This window comes from Engraulis encrasicolus, chromosome 10, assembly GCF_034702125.1.
Source record: "Engraulis encrasicolus isolate BLACKSEA-1 chromosome 10, IST_EnEncr_1.0, whole genome shotgun sequence".
Classification (NCBI taxonomy): domain Eukaryota; kingdom Metazoa; phylum Chordata; class Actinopteri; order Clupeiformes; family Engraulidae; genus Engraulis; species Engraulis encrasicolus.
Window position 1 is genome coordinate 6,316,281 of NC_085866.1, and position 22,898 is coordinate 6,339,178.

Here is a 22,898-nt window from a genome sequence, read left to right on the forward strand (position 1 = left end):
GAGAAGATGGCCAAGATATCCTTATTGCTGGATGGTAGCTCTGGTCGTAGTGGACCATATCTGCAAATGCTTCTGAACATCGACAGAATTTCTAAAGGTTAGCAACCATTCACAAATTTACACCACATGTATGTGTGTTTCAAATGTCTTAACAGTTTGAAGCACACACTGTTAATCAGAGATGCGTCCTGATCATGCCGTGTGTTATTTTGAGAGGATAGTTAAGGAATAATGGCAGCTGCCTGGTTACAGTACATTGATCCCCTTTGTAGCACCATGTCTAAAATGCTGAGAAAAATCAGTTTGTAAATGTAAGCATTTTTTTTATAACTCTGCACCAAATGTGTGTTTCAAATGTCTACTATCTAATAGTCTGAATAACACACTCATACATGACATGACCAATATGTTATGTGCTCGGAGCGGCAGTTTACAAACGCACCCTTAGTGCCTTCTGCTGTTAGGCCAATGGCACTGAGCCCACCGTTTCATTGATTGGAGTATTTGGGTTACATTTTGTCAATTTGTTGTATTTTCCAGGATCGTTGAGGACTCCTCCTCTATGCGTGACATCTTAGATTAGATTTAGATTTAGATTTAGATTTAATTTCAAGTGATGAGTAAAATATCCAGAAAGATACATAATCTGCTCTTTTTGCCCTCCAGTTTAGCACACTGAATTCTTTGAGCCATCTGTTGTCAATCCGTCTGGGAAAATGATCAATGATATAAAACAAACAAACAAAAAAAACATTTTACATGTATACAGACATGTATCTTTTAGATGTTTCATACTCTAGGCCTATTCATCATCATATTGTGTCGTGGTGGTGACGGTGTTATCATTTTTCATTATTTTCTTGTAATAATTAGGCCTATAAATGCATAATCATGTTCATGTTTTGTGCTGTCATGCTTTGCAGATGACTGAGAATATTACTGAAGGATCCTACATGGAAGCTGTCTGATTACACTGAGTGATTCCTCTGGTGTGGTGTACCTCAGAGAAAATAAACACTGTTGCAAGAGGTGAGTTTAAGTTCATGAATTCACACAAAACCAATCCATGTCAGGGCTTTTTCTGAACGGGGAAATAGGGGCGCTCCACCCTCATACCTCCGTGGGTGCACCCTCATACTTTTATTTTTATATATACATATTTGAGCACCCCAAGTAAATTTCTCATTCACGGGGGACGGGGGGGGGTGGACACCCCCCTTCACCCCCGAAACCTGCCATGATGCTCCCTCATGCCAAAAAATCCTACAAAAAGCCCTGCATGTATTTTTATAAAAGTCAAAGTGCTAAATATGCTATGTATTTCATGCTGTCAATATGAGATGCAAATTAATGTTGTGTGTTGTGTGTTAATGTTGTGTGCAGCTCAGAAGATATCCTTATTGCTGGATGGTTGCTCTCTGGTCGTACTTGAGCCCCCTGGACCATGTCTGCAAATGCTTCTGAACATTGACAGAATTTCTAAAGGTTAGCAACCATTCACAAATGTACACCACATGTATGTGTGTTTCAAATGTCTTAACAGTTTGAACCACACACTGTTAATCAGAGATGCATCCTGTTCATCTTGTGTGTTATTGTGAGAGGATAGGTCGCCAGCGACCCTATTCACTTGCTGAAAATGCTTAAATACATCATAACAACATTGCTATGACATTACATAGAGCCATAACGCTGCACTACAGAGTTAAGGATGGCAGCTGCCTGGTTACAGTACATTGATCCCCTTTGTAGCACCATGTCTAAAAATACTGAAAAAAAACAGTTTCTAAATATACCGGTAAGCAAATTTTAATAAATCTGCACCAAATGTGTGTTTCAAATGTCTACTATCTAACAGTCTGAATAACACACTCGTACACAGTGGTGGACAAAGTAAAAGTACTTTTGTGGTGTAATTACAACAGTAGCACATGATATTACATAGCTGTTAAACCGTTTGCTCCAGTATACCTACCTATTGAGATAGACTGTGTTATTACTGAAAAACAATAAAAACCTAACAAGAACCCACCACAAACTCAATCCAACCTGTGCAGAATCAGCTCGTCGTAAGACAAGTACATTGGTCTACTTTTTACTCAGATAAGTTACCTGTGTTGGAAAGAAACTGTTTTTTTTTTTTGTTTTTTTTTTAACTTTTACTTTTACTTTGTCCACCACTGCTCATACATGACATTACCAATTGTTGTGTGCTCAGAGCGGCAGTTTACAAACGCACCCTTGGTGCCTTCTGCTGTTAGGCCTATGACACTGAGCCCACCGTTTCATTGAGTGGAGTATTTGGGTTACGTTTTCTCAATTTGTTGTATTTTTCAGGATCGCTGAGGACTCCCCCTCCATGCGTGACATCTTTGAGAAATTTCCACGCTTTCTGGAGATGCCAAGTTTGGTACGTCTGCCAGACATTTTTTTAACCTTTATTTAGAAAGAACAAGTCACGATATAGTTGTGTGCATTGTTGATTTTGGCTATACTTGGTGTTAATTAAGCTTCCTGATACTGCATGATTTATACCGTTCACTCAGTAGAGTAAAGCTTTCTATATAACCTGTTAAAACAGGGCGTTATAAATTTTGTGGTTACCAGAATGGCAATTACTGAGCATTACTAAAGGCCCTATGTTATGTCATAGTAGAGTAGTACTGGCAATTAACCTTTCAATGACTATTACAGCATGTTTCAGATGGTATGGCGTGCATTATGGGGCTAAGCACCATTGATGTATCTCTCTCTCTCTCTCTTTCTCTCTCTCTCTCTCAAATCTTAAAATTTTTTTCAGACTGGAACCAACTTTGCATCCCTCGGCACTGACACTGAGAAGGTTTCAAGGACCCCACTACTAGGAGGCGAGAGTTTGACACGGCAGTGTCATCACTGCCATGGATGACAATGTAACCATTCCTGTTGCTGATTGCCTGACTTGCGCAGTGACAAGCTTTTCATGCTCTACTGGGTGTGTAACTTGGCATATCCACCACAGTTTAACTCTGTTTTTGCCTCTTTTGAATATGTGTACGATATAACCATCTCAACCAAAAAGTGGGCCAAGGTACTGGAACATTTCTCACTTCAAGTTGCTCTGTAGTCACTGGACATTTTTTAAAACATCTACGCAAACACCACCACTCCACACCATGTGTATTTTAATTACTTCTGATTCCACTGACATGCAGACTACATCCTATGCAGATTCAGGTAATTTACCTGGTACTGGAGAAACAGCATTGTATGCCATTCTAAGTGATACTTGCCTCCTTGTTTTGAATATAACTTAAAGTAAGATCATGTTGACTCTGAGGTTTTCTCCGGTTGTCAAGCACAACCTTAACGTTTTGTAAGTAAGTAATAGTCACAGGATATGCATGCATTTGTAATTTGAATTTTTGTCGAAAACGGCTCACCAAGCATAAAATGTTACCTCTGTTTTTGATTTTTCTTTTTTTTAAATGTCCCTTAATACCAGCCTGTCTTTTTGTTGTGTCCACACAACTTTACCATCATCAGTGTTGGGAAGGAACAGATTGCTGTAAGTTACTGTATCCCCATCCTTTCAGATCAGTGCTTTAAAGCCTTTTGAAATTAAATTGTTAATAAACTTTGTGAAAACAAACTCAAATCTTGGTTATTGGTTATGATTGATATAGCTTTGAAACTGTTAATTTGGAGTGAAGTAATTGCAGTGTCCATCTAACCAAGCAAATCGGTTAAAATTTTAACCAATATCTGTGTCGGACACATATTAATCGAACAAATTGGTCAAAACAACCATTGGGGGATTGGTACATTTTTGACTTATAAAGATTGGTTAAACATAACCAATCTATTGGTCAAAACAACCGATTTGGAATTGGTTAGTTTTTTAACCGATCTAGATTGGTTGAAATTTTAACTGAAGTCTAATCGGTTATTTTGACTAATATTTTTCTCGGACACATATTAATCGAACAGATCGGTTAAAAACTACTAATTTTTTGTTTATTTTAACCAATCTTTTTTAAGAGTGTACTTGAACACAGTGTACACACCTCTCTCACCTGTGTGTGTGTGTGTGTGTGTGTGTGTGTGTGTGTGTGTGTGTGTGTGTGTGTGTGTGTGTGTGTGTGTGTGTGTTTGTGTGTGTGTGTGTGTGAGCGAATGAGCTTGTGAGCGGGCGAGCGTGTATGTGAGAGTGGAGTGGATGTTGTTTTGTAAGCGATGAGGCGAGATTGTGCATCACAAACACATATCAGGAGGAATTACTGCTGATACTTTTCACATAAGTGTGTGTGTGTGCGTGCGTGTGCGTGCGTGCGTGTGTGTGTGTGTGTGCGCGTGTGTGGGTGCAAGCGTGCGTGCATGCGTGTGCAAATTTTCCTGTTTATCTGCGTCAGATCAGCCAACAGTGGAGGAGAGGATGAGTAAGAGGAAGCAGTCTTTGGACTTTTCATTCCAACAGCCCTTTTCATTCACTGACACTTTCTCGTCTGGACCCAGATTAAACGTTTACGACCCGCATTTAAATCCCTTTTTCCTTTGATGGCTCAGGTTTAATATCAAACAGTGAGGCTTTTATAACCACACATGGCCATGGCGATGGCCAATACTGATAGTGAGGACGCATAAAGATACACACAGTGAACCTAAACTGCTAGCTCACACACCACAGATATCTCTCTCTCTCTCTCTCTCTCACTCTCACTCTCACTCTCACTCTCTCTCTCTCTCTCTCTCTCTCCCACTCTCTCTCTCATCCAAGCACTTTCTCTCTCACTCACTCACTCTCTCACTCACACACACACACACACACACACACACACACACAGTCACAGTCACACACACACACAGGCATGCAAACACACATAAACAATAAACACTCTGAGCCAGTAATACCCTAAAACACAATGCACTGGTGTTAGCTAGGAGGCTTAGAGCCTTTTTAAGACCCGATACTTCAGTTTGTGATACAAGCGCCAAAATCGGTACAGGTACTCCTTAGACATTACTATTTTCAAAAAGTATGCGGGCCACTTCAAATTCAAGATGGCTGCCCATTTTCCAAGATGGCCGCCATACAGATATGAATTAGCAACTGAAACAACTGAATCGTCATAGATACTCCTTAGACACACATCTGTTGAAAAGGCATGCAGGCCACTTGAAATCCAAGATGGCCGCCCATTTTCCTAGGTGGCCACCATACATATGTGTAAGGTGACTGAAACATTTGATAAAATAGTGATACAAGCATCAAACTTGGTACAAATACTCCATGACATGACAAAAATATGTCGGTCAATTGAAATACAAGATGGCTGCTCATTTTCCAACATGGCCGCTGCAATTTTCTGGACAGCCCTTCTACCCATTGCACATTTCCCAACAGCTAACACAATATGGATGGCATTCATAATACCATGAAAGGTATGATCTGATCTTCTGACCTGCATATAGACAGGTCATCAGCTGGGAAAATTAGGCCTTTTGTCCTACCGCACTTTTCTCTGTGGATTAATGACCAGAAACCCTATTGGAAGAAATTAAAACATGGGGCCACGTCAATTTTTGCTCAGAATTCAATATGGCCGCCATTTTCCAAAATGACTTGTTTTCATGCATTATTACATTGTACTATAAGGTGATATTCATGAACGATGAACTACTTTCAGCACTATTCTGTCCTATTTCCTTACATACATGTTTACAAAGGTTGACTAAACTAAAAGAAATGAAAATAAAGTTGGCCACCTAGCAATATCCAAAGGAAAGTGCTGAAAATAATGATTGAAATGCACATACAGAGTCTATGGCTGCGAAATTAGGCCTATTGTCCTGTCAGGGTTTTCACAGTGGATTACAGATCAGAAGGCCTATTGAAAAAGATGAAAACTTGGGGCCATCTATGTGCTCCAAAATTCAAAATGTTCTCGGTTTTTCAGAATGGCAGACTTTCACACATTTTTCTCAATACTGTAAGGCCATAATTACCAATAAAGATTACCTATTTTTCAGTTAAATTGTCCTATCTCCTTACAGACGTGAGTATAAAGGTTGTCTAGAAAAAGGCATGAATATATATACAGGGGTGGACAAAATAACTGAGACACCTGTCATTTTAGTGTCATTTAGTTCCTCTTGCATCCACAGTTAATCCTGTTGGATGTGGTTCATCCTTCTTGGTGGTATGCAGACATTACCTTGGATACTGTGGCTCTTGATACATCACTAAGACTTGCTGTCTCGGTCAAAGATGCAACAGTTACACAGAATTTCTCCTTTTTGAACTCTGACATGTCACCCATAATGTTGTGTGCATTGCAACATTTTGAGCAAAACTGTGCTCTTACCCTGCTAATTGAACCTTCACACTTCACTTTACTGGTGCAATGTGCCATTAATGAAGATTGGCCAACAGGCTGGTCCACTTGAGCCATTAAACTTCCAACACTAAAATGATAGGTGTCAGTTATTTTGTCCACCCCCTGTATCTTGCCACTTTGAAATATCCAAAGGAATGTTGTCAAATTATTGAATTTCACAAACACAGTGGACTGCTGAAAAAAGGCATATCGTCCTGCCAAACTGTGTGTGAGTGTGTGTGTGCGTTTGTATGTATGTTTGCAAGAATGCCTGAGTGCGCTTTTCTCAAGTGTGTGTGGCCAGTGTGCTTCTTTACATACTCTGACATAGACACAGTAGACCGGGTGTGTGTGTGTGTGTTGGGGGGGGGAAGAGTGTGGGTTAGGGGGGACCGAACGATGTGGAGGAGCGGGGGGATGAATGAGGGGGTGAACGGGGGTAGAGGGGCAGAGTGGGGTTGGGTGGGAATGAGTCGGGGTTGAATTAGGAGGTGGGGGGGGCAGAATAGTGTGTGGGCGGTTCGGGGGGTAGAATAATGTGTGTGTGTGGGGGGGGGGGGGTTTGACCTGCCAAATGTTTCACATTGGATGGGGGGTGGGGGGGTGGGCGAGTATTTTGTGGGGGGGTGGGGGAAGAATGAGTCAGGGGGGTTGAGCGTGGGGGGCAGAATAGTGGGGGGTGAGTGAGGGGTGGAGGGGCAGAGTAGCATGGGAAGGATGAGTGAGGGGGTTGGGGGGCAGAATAGTGTGTGTGGGGGGGATGAGTGAGGGGGTGGAGGAGGCAGAATAGTGTGTGGGGGAAAGACACTGCAGTGCAGGGGAAAGATGAGCGGGTGATATGCGTGCGCACACACGCACGCACACTCACCCTTGCTTTATGCAAAAAAATGTAGGCCTGAAAAACTTTTGGTCAGAAATCTAATGTGAAAAGTTTGGCATATCAATAGCCTTTTTTCAGCAGTCAATTGTGTATGTGTAATTCAATCATTTTCTGACAACAATCCTTAGGATATTGTCTATAGGAAATTTACATCTTTCTGTTGCCAACCTTTGTACTCACGTCTGTAGATAGGAGAAAGGACAGAATTTCACTGAAAATAGGTTATCTTTATTGATAATTGTGGTTCTACAGTATTGAGAAAATGAAAGTCTGCCATTCTGAAAAACAGAGAACATTTTGAATTTTGGAGCACATTTGAGATGGCAACCAGCTGGTGAATCTTTTTCAATAGGCCTTCTGGTCTGTAATCCACTGTGAAAACCCTGACAGGACAATAGGCCTAATTTTTGCAGCCATAGACTCTGTATGTGCATTTCAATCATTATTTTCAGCACTTTCCTTTGGATATTGCAAGGTGGCCAACTTTATTTTCATTTCTTATAGTTTAGTCAACCTTTGTAAACATGTATGTAAGGAAATAGGACAGAATAGTGCTGAAAGTAGTTCATCGTTCATGAATATCACCTTGTATTCATGCATTATTACATTGTACTATATGTCATTTTGGAAAATGGCGGCCATATTGAATTCTGAGCAAAAATTGACGTGGCCCCAAGTTTTAATTTCTTCCAATAGGGCTTCTGGTCAGTAATCCACAGAGAAAAGTGCGGTAGGACGAAAGGCCTAATTTTCCCAGCTGATGACCTGTCTAATATGGCTATCGCTGCCAGTGTGAGTATTGGGACATTTTAAAATTCCTATACTTTAAGACAAGATAATCTAAATGAATCAAAGGGATTATGGTAATCTCTCAAATGTCCTCAAATCAGAGATTATGAAAATGTCTCCATTAATAAGAAGCAATGGTAGCCATCTTGAATTATACATGGCCTTGTCATGTTTAAAGTAGGCTATTTTTTTCCAAAAGGATAATGTCTAAGGAATATTTGTGCCGAGATTGGTGCTTCTATCACAATTTAAATATTTTTCAGTTATGGAACTTCTGCAGTAGGTGAATGGGTGGCCATCTTGAATTTCAAATGGTCCATACACCTTAACAACAGAGTTGTGTCTGAAGAGTATTTGTAACAAGTTTGGTGCTCACATCACTATTTGAACAATTGCTCTAGTATCTCCTGCAGTATTCCCACAGGACTTTCTGGCAGCCATCTTGGAAAATGGGCGGCCATCTTAAATTTCAAGTGACAGGCATGCTCTTTCAAATTAGTTAAGTCTAAGGAGTATTTGTACCAATTTTGGTGCTTGTATCATTATTTGAACAATTGTTTTATTTTCCTATGACACATCTGAACGGTGGCCATCTTGGAAAATGAATCATCTTGGAAAAGTCACCTGCATGCTTTATCAAAAGAGGTACATCTAAGGAGTATCTGTGCCAAGTTTGGTGTTTGTATCACAAATTGTTTCCGTTGCCAATTTATATCTGTATGGCGGCCATATTGGAAAATGGGCAACCATCTTGAATTTGAAGTGGCCCGCATACTTTTTGAAAATAGTAATGTCTAAGGAGTATCTGTACCGATTCTGGCGCTTGTATCACAAACTGAAGTATCGGGTCACCTATCTCCCTAGCTATGTGTGTGTGTGGAATTATTATAACAGCAATAACAATACATTTGCCATCATCATCATCATCATCATCATCATCATCGTCATCATCATCATCATCATCACAAAAGGCAATCAGGGGCATGTTGAGTCATGTATTATTATACCAGCACTTCAGACACCTGTGTGTGGGCTTAAGACATGTGGAGTCAGCACCAGCCAACCAGTCAAATGCTGGAGAGATTTCTGTTTGGCTGGTAGAAAATGGCAACTTACTAGCCACCTTGACCCATTAGTGAGCGTGTGTTTGGCTAGTTAGGTTAACATCTAATAGCCATGTTGGCTACTAATGAAAGAAGATAATTTATAGCCCTGGAAGTCAGTAACACTTGTGTGTAATACCACTACTATTGTCACCTGTGTATAATGACTGTTGTCATCCCAGTGTGGCAGCCAGTAAGTCACGTGTTGGAATGACATCAGTATTTAACGGCTGGTTGCGCACCAATCACACGAGAGGAAATGTCAACCTGTTTCTTTATTGAAGTGTCATGTTTTTAATCAGAGGCATTAGCATTTTAATATCGTTATAAAAATTCAATACAATCATTCTGAAAGTTAATGGAAGCTCCAACTCAACACCTGTGTGAATGTTGTGTGTGCCTATGTGCGTGTGTGTGCTTGTGTGTGTGTGTGTGTGTGTGTGTGTGTGTGTGTGTGTGTGTGTGTGTGTGTGTGTCTGTGTGTGTGTGTGTGTCTGTGTCTGTGTGTGTGGTCAATGGTCTTACAGTATTCATTTGCTCACTCGCTCACACACTCGCTCACTCGCTCACTCACCGACTCACCATGTCAACTTAGTTCAGTAGTTTAGTGTTTAGTGTTTAGTTTAGTGATGTAGCAAAAAAAAAGATGTAGTAGTTGCTTAAAGTACAAGTTGTGTGTGCACAACAGTAAACAAGGACAGTGTGTATGCTTAAAGATATATGTGAAGGTCTACGTGGCAACATGAGTGGCATTATGATGGGATTCTGATTCACTCATTCATCCACTTTCTCACTGACCTACTGGTTCACTCCCCCTCCTCTGTCCACTGCCCTCTTGATCTAGCCCAGCAGATGCTTCAGGAATGTGTTGCTGTGTGTTGTATATGTGTGCAAGGCTGCATTGAGCTCTACCCACGACTCCAGCCATTGGAGCCCCTATGCTGCATCAAATGATTACCCATCTACCATCTTATCTCCTCTGAAGAGCCCTCTGTTGCTCCTTTTGGCGATTTCTCCTTCCTGATCACCAATGAGCAGAGAGAGAGGGATGGAGAGAGCTTGAGAGTGCCTGCATTAAAATTCAGTCCTGTATCTACCGGTAAGAAAAAAGTTGTGCCCAGGAGCACCCTCTGAGCTTCTTAAACTGAATGTAAAAACACATGGAGATTTTCACTGGAAGGCATTTGCCAGTCGAGAATATATATCAGTCTCTAACGCTCTCTGAAGCTGATCTCTCTCTCTCTCTCTCTCTCTCTCTCTCTCTCTCTCTCTCTCTCTCTCTCTGTGCGTGTCATTCCTTGTCCCTATCACTCTCCTCTCTTTCTCTCACCTTCTTTCTCTCTTCTCTCCCCTCACTCTTCTTAATGTAAAAACACTGTTTTACACTGGAGGGGTTTACCAGTGCTGAATATCTCTAAGGCTCTTAGTCTATTTTTCTCTCCTCCTCACTCTGGGCAAGGAATAAGCCCTGTGAGTATGGCTCACTCTTTTATTTATGCAGAGGGAATTATCACTCCACAGCTGAGAGAGAGAGATAGAGAGAGAGAATGAGAGAATGAGAGAGAGAGAGACGCTTGTAAATCGGCATACTAATAAATGCACTGGTATCAGAGATGGCAAGATTCTTCTTGTAAATGCACTGGCATCAGAGATGGCAAGATTCTTCTTGTATTCTCTCTGACTGGTGTAAACTAAAGACCAAGTTTACGTCATTTGCTGCATCATCACTACAGCTCTAATGGCTCAGCTTGTTTGTCTGTGGAGACTGGAGAGGGGATTTGTGGGATAGCGGAGGATTTAGCAGCCCAGACAGACGCACTTCCTTCAGTAGCCTCAACTACCACGTATGGTACTCCACCTCCACCTCCACTGTTGATGCCTCAACTACCACGTATGGTGCTCCACCTCCACCGGTGATGCCTCAACTACCACGTATGGTGCTCCACCTCCACCGGTGATGCCTGCATTGATCCTATATTTACTCTACCAGAACCCCACCAAATACCACTTGATCACCAGTGGCATTGATCCTATATTTACTCTACCAGAACGCCACCAAATACCACTTGATCACCAGTGGCATTGATCCTATATTTACTCCACCAGAACGCCACCAAATCCCACTTGATCATCGGCAGATCTTGCTGTGTTTTCCCTTCCTTACTTTACTCAGCTGTTATACCTGCTGCTCTCTTGATGCCTGCATTGATCCTATATTTACTCCACCAGAACGCCACCAAATCCCACTTGATCATCGGCGAACTGGACGACAGAGCTGTCAATCAACCGACAGGCCTTGCTTTGTTTTCACATCCTCTCTCTCCTCAGCTGTTTTGCCTGCAGCTCACTTCCCTCATAGTTAACTGAGGCAACTTGGCATCATGGTGCGCCATTTTGAACCATTTTAATGTCAATATACTGTGCACATATTTTGTCATTTTTTTTTACGTGTCATTTCACACCGTTTGGCTGACAAGTTAGGGGCAGGATTGGTCTGGACAAAGTTTCACTGCTTGGTTATTTTGTTGTTAATGACTGAACTAAAAGTGTAAAAACATTTGTTTTCTGACAGGCTAGGAATTTGTATGTACACATGTTCCCGATTTCTCAGTCTTGCAACAATGAGACTTTGACAAACAAAAATCCCTCACTAAACCCGCACACTGATTTCAAAACTGCACCCGTTTTCAAACCTGCACCCCGTTTTCAAACCTGCACCCCGTTTTTTGAGAAGAGTCCAGCTGAGGAGAGACTCCCGTCTGCAGCAGGCTGCTCTCTCTTCATTCAATAATCTTTTGAGTTTCACGTCAAGTCAATAATCAGAGGGAGATACAGAATGAGAGAGAAAGTCAGAGAGAATTTGTCTCTCTAACGCTGACACTTTTTTAAAGCACGAAGACAGATATGGAGTTTGAGAGAAAAAGCCTCGGCAGGAGAAATCAGAGAGGGAGACCCAACTGTGCAGCATGAGAGAGGGAGAGGGAGAGGGAGAGGGAGGCATGTTTCTGCTCTGCGTTCACTTGTTTAATTATGTGAAGATTTAGTTACTAATTTTCTATGGATCTAAAGAAAAAAAGGCCATGCCAGCTCCTTAGATCACCAGATGTTCTCAACATATGCAATTCCAGAAAAAACGTATGGAAAGTATGGAGAAAAAAAAGAAACAATTTTTGCACTATTTTAATTTCGGAGTTGTGAAATGCCCTCTGCCAAACTAAATTGGATCCCCCTTCATTATATTGGATTTTCACAGCCTCTGGTACTGCAAGGGGGGAAATCATCTCACAGTTAATTCCGGTGAAAGCTCTTCCAAAATTGCAGTTTTTGTAATATCAATGAAATGTATTGCAGCTCATTGATCCGGCAGCAATTTAATATTGTGCAAGGTGTATCGACCGAACCCTTGCGATGATGCACCATCATAAGGGAACCTTCTTTGCCAATACAATGCCCAATTCTGTGGGAATAAAATGTGTTTCTCAGTTGCAATTTACAAGCCAGTAAAAACAGATGGGGTTATAATACTTGGGTTTATTGGCGTCCTTATCTGATATACTTTCTCTTCCTAAAGTTTCAGAAAGCCACATTTTACTTCAAGTCAACTGAAGTGAATGTTGGATTTTGACAAATTGACATACATGTCCAGAGCATTCAGGTGAACTGACATCAGTAGGCTGGTAGACAGACAGAGAGATGGACAGTTGGGAAAACTAACAGGCAGCTACTGAAGAAGGAAACTTACAGATACTCACAGTCTGAGTCAAATAAAGAGGCACAGCAGAGATGGAGGGGAGAAAAAGAAGAGGATGTAGGGAGTTTGGAAGGAGGAAGGGAGGGAGGAAGTGTAGCATTCAGGTGAGTTGAGGGAATAGGCCTCACAGAGCAACCGTGAGGAGCCGTGAGTTTAGAACAATGTAAGGAAAGAGGAAAGAGTCTCTTAGGAGGGACAGTGACCAGAGTGAGTGAATTAGAAAGTTAGGAGCCTTTAATATCGTGTCCTGATAACTGGTTAATAAACATTTTGGAACTCTTTTACACAATCAGCCTCCGGAATCTCTCTACATGTCCAGAACCTTCTTCACAGTAACTAGTAAAGTTTGGCAGTAGAATGATAGCAAACCCCCCTCCCGAAGCTTCATACAGTATCAGTAGCACTGAGCTTCTGATCTTACTGGCATCGTATTGTGCCTCCCGTGCCGAGCTGGAGTGGGAGCTGGTAGGTTGCGGGTTTGATCCCAGAGTGGCGTACTAGCACAGGATGACCTCAGTTACACCTGCATCTGATGATGAGTGCAGGACTAGTATATAGTCTAGTATAGTCCTCCTATTGCATCCAGCAGTAGTATCATCATCTACACGGTGATCATTTATAAGCACGGCGAGCGTGAAAGGCCTCTCCACCAGCCTCAGCTCAGACAGGATTATAGTGGAGGACTTTGATCTTTTACATCAACCTGCAGCAATAAGGATCGCTCTGCCCTGTCTATATTTCTTGGTCTTAATCACCATCTTTTTCCCGCAATCTCTCTCCTCCTCCCTCAAGATTTTATCTCTTTGCCCTCACTTCCCCTCACCTTTTGTTATATCTCTCTCTCTCTTTCTCTGTCTCTCTCTTCTCTCTCTCTCTTTCTCTGTCTCTCTCTCTGTTTTTTTGCGGTCTCTTCTCCATCCTAGTTACATCTCCGCCTGACAGTTTGTTTTCTGTGTTGTTTTATCTGCATCTATATACTTTATAAAGTATACACACACTGCCATGTTAGATCAGCGTGTGTGTGTGTGTGTGTGTGTGTGTGTGTGTGTGTGTGTGTGTGTGTGTGTGTGTGTGTGTGTGTGTGTGTGTGACCAATTTTATGTAGTATTTGTGCATGAGTGATAATGCATGTGTGTACTCAAGCTTGTTGATTACCTTGTACTCAGTTGTACGGTCCTATATTTGTGTGTGCGCATCTTTACCTGAGTGTGCGTGTGTAGGTGAGGTGAATTAGTGTGTGAGCAATAGCTCACTGGCCTCTCCTGTCTGCTTAGGCTGATAGCATATTCATGACACGCTCCGTTGGCACACACTATAGAAACAAATAGCACTGGAGAGCTTTGTTGTCAAATACAAGCCAACATACACATATGCGTCATCCCCATAGGCTGACTGCATTAGCCTCTTAGGCTGACCAATAGAGACTGAGGACTGTGATGGTGACCAATAGAGGCTGAACACTGTGATGGTGGACAATAGGCTGAACAGGCTGCAGTTTCATCATTACAACCAGCAGCTCTCTACTCTTCTCTCACCACCATCACACAGCCCTCGCTCTCCCACTCTTCAGCTGGCATGGCATTCACCTACTGATCTGTACTCTATGAAGAAGATAGTGAAGCAGAGAGAGAGTAAAGAAGAGAGGCAGAGTGAGTGAGTTTTTTATAGTATTAGTGTATGTTATAGTGTAGAAGCTGCATTTGCCAATGCCAGGCAGATTGCTAGGCTAGTTTCCTCGCACACTCGTAGGTGTGATCAAGTGCCACAGCAAAAGGCGAGCCGCAAAAGTGCCTGAGGGCTGTAAAACAGGTGTGAAGAGGAGGATCAAAGAGATGTGGTGAGAAAAGAGGAAAGAGATCAGAGGAAGAAGACTGAGGACAGGTGAAGATCATGAAGATGGTGAAGAGGAGAAGAGAGTGGAAGTGAAATGAAATGAGAGGGAGAGATGGAAACCGGAGAGCAGAGAAGAGAGAGAGGTGGATGCAAGGGCAAGAGGAGTAAAAGAGAACGAAGGAGTGTAAAGCTGAATTTGTAACACACGCAGAGCAACTCATACACTTTTATAACGCCAAAAAGATGACAGGGCACTATTTGTCCTCAAACTGTGTGAGCTTCACTGAGTCCCCAGAAATAGATACTAAAGCGTGGAAATATGCTTACTCCACAGCCTTGTGTAATATGTTCCTGTGCCAGTCGCGTTTGGTGTCTGAGCAGTAGACAGCTGTTTTATGGTTGTTAGCAAATATCTTGAAATATAGTTGTGCTGTAAATTACCACCGAGTGGAGAGGGAGAGGGTAGCAAAGAGGAGTGTGTTGGAGCAGAGAGGACATGTTCTGGGATGAGCAGCCTCAGTCTCCATTGGCATATTTATGTCCCTTGAGCTTTGCTGTGTCACTGGTTCAGGCACTACCAACATGGTTGTTAGGAAATGTCTTGAAAAATGGTTGTGCTGTAAATATCTAAATGTTCTGGGGCGGTGATGATCAGCCTGCTGTAAGTCTCCATGGACTTATTTGCATTCTCTCTCTGGAGCTTTGGTGTATCACTGCTGTGTCACTGGTTCAGGCACTACCAGCATAATTGTCCCTGGAGCACCAGAGCACGCAGCGCAGGAGCTGATTGCAGACAGACAGACCAGCAGAGCAGTAGACTGGATTAGATGTAAATAGACACACATGCAGATAGACAGAGAGGTTATTACACAGATAGGTAAGCAAATACAAAGGCAAGGGGCAGGAGGCAGATCTACAGACAGACAGGACAGGACAGGGCTGGATTAGATGTAAATAGACACACATGCAGATAGACAGAGAGTGAGTGAGAGAGGTAGGCAGTCATACAAACAGACAGAGGGATAAATACACAAGACAGGGAAGCAAATAGACAAATAGAGACAAGGAGGACAAGGTCATGAGGAGATCTGCAGGCAGAAAGACTGAGAGGGAGACAGAAAAGGGGAAGGAAAGCAGACAGATACAGTGGAAGAGACAGGGAGGCAGGACAGCAAGCTGAGAAAGACAGCCAGAGATGCATGCAGACAGACAGACAGTCAGAGATGCAGACAGACAGACAGACAGAGATGCTTGCAGACAGACAGACAGACAGACAGACAGACAGACAGACAGACAGACAGACAGCCAGAGATGCATGCAGACAGACAGACAGTCAGAGATGCAGACAGACAGACAGACAGAGATGCTTGCAGACAGACAACCAGAGATGCATGCAGGAAGACAGCTTGGTCTGTGTGCTATGAGAGGGAGAGGGGTTGTGTTGTTAAAAAAAAGTCCCATTAGCATAAATTGAAGCCTGCAAATCCCAAGAAATGATTTCCCCTTTAGAACCAGACGGAGGACATGAGTCAAGTAAACCACATTAGGGAGCCATATTTGTCCTCCGCGTGCCGCACTCGGAAATTTGACATGATGGAGCGGTGAGCCGTGAAGCCAGAGCTGATGCCACCACTGTGGGCTGACTGACACCAGACTTATTAAATTGCAACTTGGAGAGGAGTTACAGAGGAAACACAACCATATGGTATTGAAGCTGAGGAGGTGAAGAAAGTGGCTGTCGCTTGCTTGAGTCTTTGTGTGTGTGTGTGTGTGTGTGTGTGTTTGATGGTGACTGTGTGTTTGTGATGTGCGTGTGTTGTGTGTTGTTTTGTCTTTGTGTTGAGTGCCCACATAATCACTATGGTAACACTTCCTGCTGGTCTCCACATGATTTCCACATGTGCTACAACTGATAAACACACAACAGCATCATATTAGCATTCATGATTTCTACATGTGCTATAACTGATAAACATACAACACAGCATCATATTAGCATTCATGATTTTCACATGTGCTATAACTGATAAACACACAACACAGCATCATATTAGCATTCATGATTTTCACATGTGCTATAACTGTTAAACACACAACACAGCATCATATTAGCATTCATGATTTTCACATGTGCTATAACTGATAAACACACAACACAGCATCATATTAGCATTCATGTATTGTGCTTTATAGTTTGTCATGGTAACAGGTAAATCAAGACAGAGGATATCAGAAAGAAAGCATCCAGGGTGATGAGGTTCTGTACCTTTTAAAGTAACTATCAGATTAAAAAACACTGTTTCTTAATCTCCATTATCTCACCATGGAGATAAATATTCAGAAATCCAGGAGCTGAAAGGTGTGAGAAAGCGTGAACACCAAAGTGCAGTCTGAGGACAAAATGAACGTTTCTTTCTGGTGTGTGAAGATCATTAGGCTCGTCAAGTGAGAAATAACAAGTCCTCCTCCTCTCATGGCTCTGCATGGCAACCAAGACAGTTCATCTTCATTTCAGGACTGCTTTCTCTCTCTCTCTCTCTCTCTCTCTCTCTCTCTCTCTCTCTCTCTCTCTCTCTCTCTCCCCGCCAGTCTGGAGCCATTGCGGGTCCCTTGTGGGTCCTTCTATCCATTTCATTGAAATGTGCTGCCAGGCTCTCCTGAAGCAGGACTGTTGTGATCCTCCTCACTCTCTCTTTCTCACTTTCACTTCTCTTTTGTTTCTTAGTCACACTTTCTCTCTCTCTCCATCTTTCCCTTCTCCCTTCTCTCTCTCTCTCTCTTTCTCCCTCTTTTCCCCTTTAATTTGGTTTCTTTTCCTTTTCACTCTATCATGTTTTTCTCTCTTTTGCTCCCCTTCTTTTTATTTCTCCCCACTCTCTTCCTGCTTCCTTACTCTTCTCCACCACCCCACCTCTCAGTTTTAGCTCCTGGGCCCATTGCCTGCAAACAAAACATTGAAAGCGGAGGGAGTGTTGCAGCTACTGCCACNGTGAATAGGGATTTGGTTGCCACGTGTTCAATCAGTGAATTGTGGCTGTTTGTGCACATTGCCAGTTGTATATATTGAAAGGTTAGTGTTCTACAGAAGTTAAAGTGTGTGCGTGCTTGCGTGCCTGCGTGCCTGCGTGTTTGTTCCACTTGGATTTACCATGCATTCATTGGCTCAGTATGCAAACAAGGCTTCTGTAAAGTTTATTTTTTTGCCCTGACGTGTCACAGAAGAGTTTTGTTGACATTGAGTGCACTGTGAGAAGAATGTTAAAGTGTCACTTCAAGGGTGTTTCTGAAGAAACGCCTCACAAATGTGACTGTTCACAGACATAGAGTTTTAAAAAAGGCAAGGATTAGTCCCGTCATTCTTGAAGTATTCCACAATTCACGTCACTTACTGGGGTAAAACTGAGCATTTTTTTCAGAGAGCAAGAGAGATGCCTGGCTGAACCTTCGGGTGCGTTGTGGGGCGGAGGGGAGGTGACATCCAGTTCGGCCTCTAATCACCAGGAAGTGACATAAGAGCAGGGATGACATGGGGAGGCTTTGATGAGAGCACATGTCAACACCAGAACTGGGATTAGCAACACATGTAGAGATGGAGACGATAACCAAACCATAGATAGCGAGGTTGTGTCTCACTGAAAGGATGCTTTTCACAGGCTGGAAGAATTCACAGCTTCTGCTCACAATAAAATATTTATTATTATTTTTTTATTCCTCTGTTGTGGGAGGAAGTGGTGTCCTCTCTCATCATGTCACTGAGAATATTATCATGCCATTACTACTATTATCACGGGCATAACCATGAAACACACTCACTCTCATCTTGAGAGCAATCCAGGGAATAAATATCAGATGGCTTGGAGATAACTAATAGCTATGAAACTAACAAAGACACACACACACACAAAAACACACCACAAACACACACACACACACACACACACACACACACACACACACACACACACACACACACACACACACACACACACACACACACACACACACACACACACACACACACACATACACACACACACACACACACACACACATACACACACATCTTGAGAGCAATCCAGGGAATAAATATCAGATGGCTTGGAGATAATTCATCTGGCTGCCTGTTGGTCCGTGTCCATCTGTGTGCATATGTGTTGCAACGGCAGCAATGTGTCATTAGAGAGGATGAAGGGACAGGAAATGATGTCATGGCCAAGGCAGGAAGACATATCCCTCTCCGCTCCAATGCTGCTGTCACCTCCAGCGTCATCACACAGTATGTGGACCAGTATGTGGACACAGGAAGGCAAAGAGGAGCTTGGGGCCTAGTTTGTTTGCCTTGTTGTGACAGGCCTGGGCAGGGAGGCAGATCCCTCTCCGCTCCAATGCTGCTGAAGAAGGGAGAGGAAATAATGTCATGGCCTGGGCAGGGAGGCAGATCCCTCTCCGCTCCAATGCTACTGTCACCACCAGTGTCATCTCACAGTATGTAGACCTGCTGCAAGGGCAAGATTCTACTTTATTATGCCTCCATCCACCCTAAAGTGTTGGGTTCTCCTGTCATCCAGTCAGGAATGGTTACTTTATGATCTGTGGTATGGCCATACGTGTGCGTGTGTGCATGGGTGCAGGCAGGCGTGTGTGTATGCATGTGTGTGTGTTTGTCTGTGTGTTTGTGCGCGCGAGTGTGTGTGTCTATCTGCCCATCTGTCACAGATGTTTGATTGCTCGGATGGATTTTGATTCAAAGGTTCACATGAACTGATTAACTTTTGGAGGTCGATGCTTTCAAGGGGTCCTACTTTGGCTTCAAGTTTTACTCATGTTCATGTTTTCTCCCTTAGTCATTTGCATAAGTATTGAAAAGAAAGATTGCACTTTATTATGGCTTCAATTTGTTCTCCTTAGTTATTTGGGAAGATAGCGCTGCAGGTTACTGAAGGATGTACTGTATGTTGAAGGAATTGCATGCTGATGTGAGGCTAGAAGGGGGAGTGTGTGTGTGTGTGTGCGTGCGTGCGTGCCTGCCTGCCTGCCTGCCTGCCTGCCTGCCTGCCTGCGTGCGTGCGTGCGTGCGTGCGTGCCTGCCTGCCTGCCTGCCTGCGTGCGTGCGTGCGCGCGCCTGCCTGCCTGCCTGCCTGCCTGCGTGCGTGCCTGCCTGCCTGCCTGCCTGCCTGCCTGCCTGCCTGCGTGCGTGCGTGCGTGCGTGCGTGCAGTGCAGTGCTGCTTGTGCACATCATGCATGTTTGTGTGTATGTGGGTGTGCATTCGTGTCGCCATGTCACCGGGTGTAAAAAAGGAGGGATGGTTCCTAGTCTTTAAATAAGCGCTCCCTCCCCAGCTGGGTCATTGTCCTCCACCTGCTGCTGTGCCAATCACACTGCTCCTGCTCAGCCCTACAGCAGCACAGAGGAGCTCAGCTGGTTGGCTGCCTCTTGAGGAGCTCAGCTGGTTGGCTGCCTCTGAGGAGTTCAGCTGGTTGGCTGCCTCTGGTCCCTGCACTGAGCTGGTTGACACATTGACAATGTACTCACAGACAAGACTGTGTGTGGATGGGTGCATCTTTAGGTGTGTGTGCGTGTGGTGTGTGTGCATGTCTTGCTGTTTATTTGAGGTGTGTTGCCCATCTCTTATGTAAGAGAGGCAGAAAGTTTGTGTTTGTGTGTGTGTGTGTGTGTGTGTGTGTGTGTGTGTGTGTGTGTGTGCGTGTACAACTGAGAAATGGTGTGGGTCTAGACTCCACTCCATATGTGTCCGTATGTGTGTGTGTGGGTGTGATTTCCCAGCTGCAAGTGGCAACAAGCTCCGAACTCCAGCCAGGCATGTACAGCACGACAGACATCCATGTTTAACCGCAAAGCAGAGGAAACTCTGACAGCAAGTCGGCCATTAAAAACAGCACAGACCTTTACAACATCGGAAAGGGAAGACAGTGCACTCCAGGGACCAGATTTCTGTGTATGTTTGTGTGTATGTTGCACGCACGCACGCACGCGCGCACGCACACAGCAGTCACCTCGACTAAGATCTCTGCTCTGCTCTCAGTTCTGCTTGTTAATCCGGTGCCCCTTAGACTCGCTCAGCTCCACACTGGTGAAAACAAACACATTAAATCACATGTACACTCTAGCTGTCTGTACAAACACATTAGATCACATCTACACTCTAGCTATCTGTAGCTGTAGAGAGGTGCGCACTGACAAAGAAAGAGTTGGCCTCAGTCAGTCTATGCCATCCATGTGCAGTGTAAATGCAACACCAAGAGAGTTGAATTTAACACTTAAGCCTGGCTCAAACTACACGACTATCGCCCCGATTCGCGCCTGAAAACCCCCCTTACGACAATTGCTGGAACGTTACCCCCCAGGACCATTGCAAGCGATTGTCGTGAAAGATTTCCTCGTCGTGAGCGATGTTCTAAGATAGAACTTTGGCAGCTCAAAGAGTCGCCGATCGCAACTCGTAGAAATCAAACAGTGTTTGATATTTGCGACTGGAAATAGAACGTCGGGCATTGTCTCGGTGGCTGCGAGCAGCGACAAGATTGACAGTTGCGATTCTCTTCTACTGTGTGCGGTGCGCCCCGACGCCAAAATCGGACACACAATCGCTAGTCGTGTAGTTTGAGCCTGGCTTAATAGTGTTGATTCTGTCTGGATGTTGCACTAACACTGCAAAATGCACTGCGTGTAGGATTTACTATATAGCTGCACTATATAGCCTACATTAGGATTTACTAGCTAGCTTGGGGTGGGCTGCACTATAGGATTCACTAGCTGGTTTGGGGTGGGCTGCACTATATACACTAGTATTTACTAGCTAGCTTGGGGTGCTCTGTACTATAGGATTCACTAGCTAGCTTGGGGTGGGCTGCACTATAGGATTTACTAGCTAGCTTGGGGTGGGCTGCACTATAGGATTTACTAGCTAGCTTGGGGTGGGCTGCACTATAGGATTTACTAGCTAGCTTGGGGTGGGCTGCACTATAGGATTCACTAGCTGGTTTGGGGTGGGCTGCACTATAGGATTTACTAGCTAGCTTGGGGTGGGCTGCACTATAGGATTTACTAGCTAGCTTGGGGTGGGCTGCACTATAGAGCTTGAAAGTGACGTCACTTCCCCCGTCTTCATGGGACCTCAACAGCGTTTTTAGCCGAAAATCGTAGCATGTAATCCAATGGCGGTATTAAAATGATATTTGGATCCCCTATTTGGTGCCACGAGCTCCACATATGTTGTTTCTGATATTTTTGTTTAATTTTTCGTACGAACCCCCAAAATTTTTAGAAAGGTGTGTATCTTCATATTTTTCATGCCGACGGCCTCGGAACAAAACATTGATACTTCTGCATGAGTAATCTTTATTTAGCCTCTTAAACAGCATATTTGTAGCCCAGCATATATAATCACTGAGATTGGAAGATATTTACTCGCTGCCATGTTGTTAGATGGTCAGCTTAGGTCCCGTGAAGTGCGGAACTAAGGGGCGGGACTTTAAAGCTCTATATACGTAATAACTAGCTAGTAATAGTAAATATTAGCTAGCCAGTTACTAGCTAGTAGTTTTGTTTGGTTGATTGAGCCATTACTGTCACCTCTCTTGTTTGTGGTGATGCTGCTGCATTTGTTTCCATGGAGAGGAGATTGTGTTTGGAAGGAAGGGCTCAGCTCTCGCAGCAGGTGAACTTCAAAGGAGGGAGGTGTGCGAGGGAAAGGAACGGGGACTTGGAAGGGTGAAAAGTGAGAGAGGCTGACGGCTGTGTGTGTGTGTGTGTGTGTGTGTGTGTGCGTGCATATGTTTGAAAGGATGAGAGCTGACCCAGAGAGCTCCTAAGACCAGAAGCCACCTGCCAGCCTGCCACACAACAGTAGGGAGCAGAGAAGAGAAGAGAAGAGAAGAGAACAGAGAGCCTTTTGTGAAGGAACAGCTGAGAAAGTGACAGGGAGTGAGAGGGTGCAAGGATAAAATTAGAAAGAAGGAAATGATTCAGAATTAAGAATCTAATTTAGAATGAAAATGATTTTGGATAATTCATTACGTTTTAAAATTGGTATAATTTCTCCAGAGAAAGTCCCGAATGACTGTGAGACAGGGGAAAGGGGAGAAGAGAACCATTGTATTCGCCGACTGTAAACAGGCATAGGCGTAGTTTGAGGGACTGTACAGATGGTGTAACTTCAAACGC

General features: G+C 43.5%; 1 protein-coding gene and 1 long non-coding RNA gene across 3 annotated transcripts in view; both read left to right on the forward strand.

Moving 5' to 3' along the window:
- Nucleotides 1-3,278, forward strand: LOC134456552 (uncharacterized). 2 transcript variants are annotated; one of them, XR_010036333.1, is made up of 5 exons: nt 1-97; nt 924-1,029; nt 1,384-1,485; nt 2,338-2,410; nt 2,801-3,278. It is a non-coding gene; the product is annotated as an uncharacterized LOC134456552 (long non-coding RNA). The 2 variants fall into 2 exon arrangements; XR_010036332.1 differs by lacking the exon at nt 1-97 and having other exon boundaries at nt 593-1,029.
- A 15,642-nt stretch (nt 3,279-18,920) lies between these two features.
- The window catches only part of klhdc8b (kelch domain containing 8B), a 42,052-nt gene continuing 38,074 nt past the window's right edge, over nt 18,921-22,898 (forward strand). Inside the window, exons 1-2 of the mRNA XM_063207790.1 lie at nt 18,921-19,018; nt 20,499-20,532. Coding sequence (XP_063063860.1) covers nt 18,921-19,018; nt 20,499-20,532 — 132 coding nt within the window. The remainder of the gene's footprint in view (nt 19,019-20,498; nt 20,533-22,898) is intronic.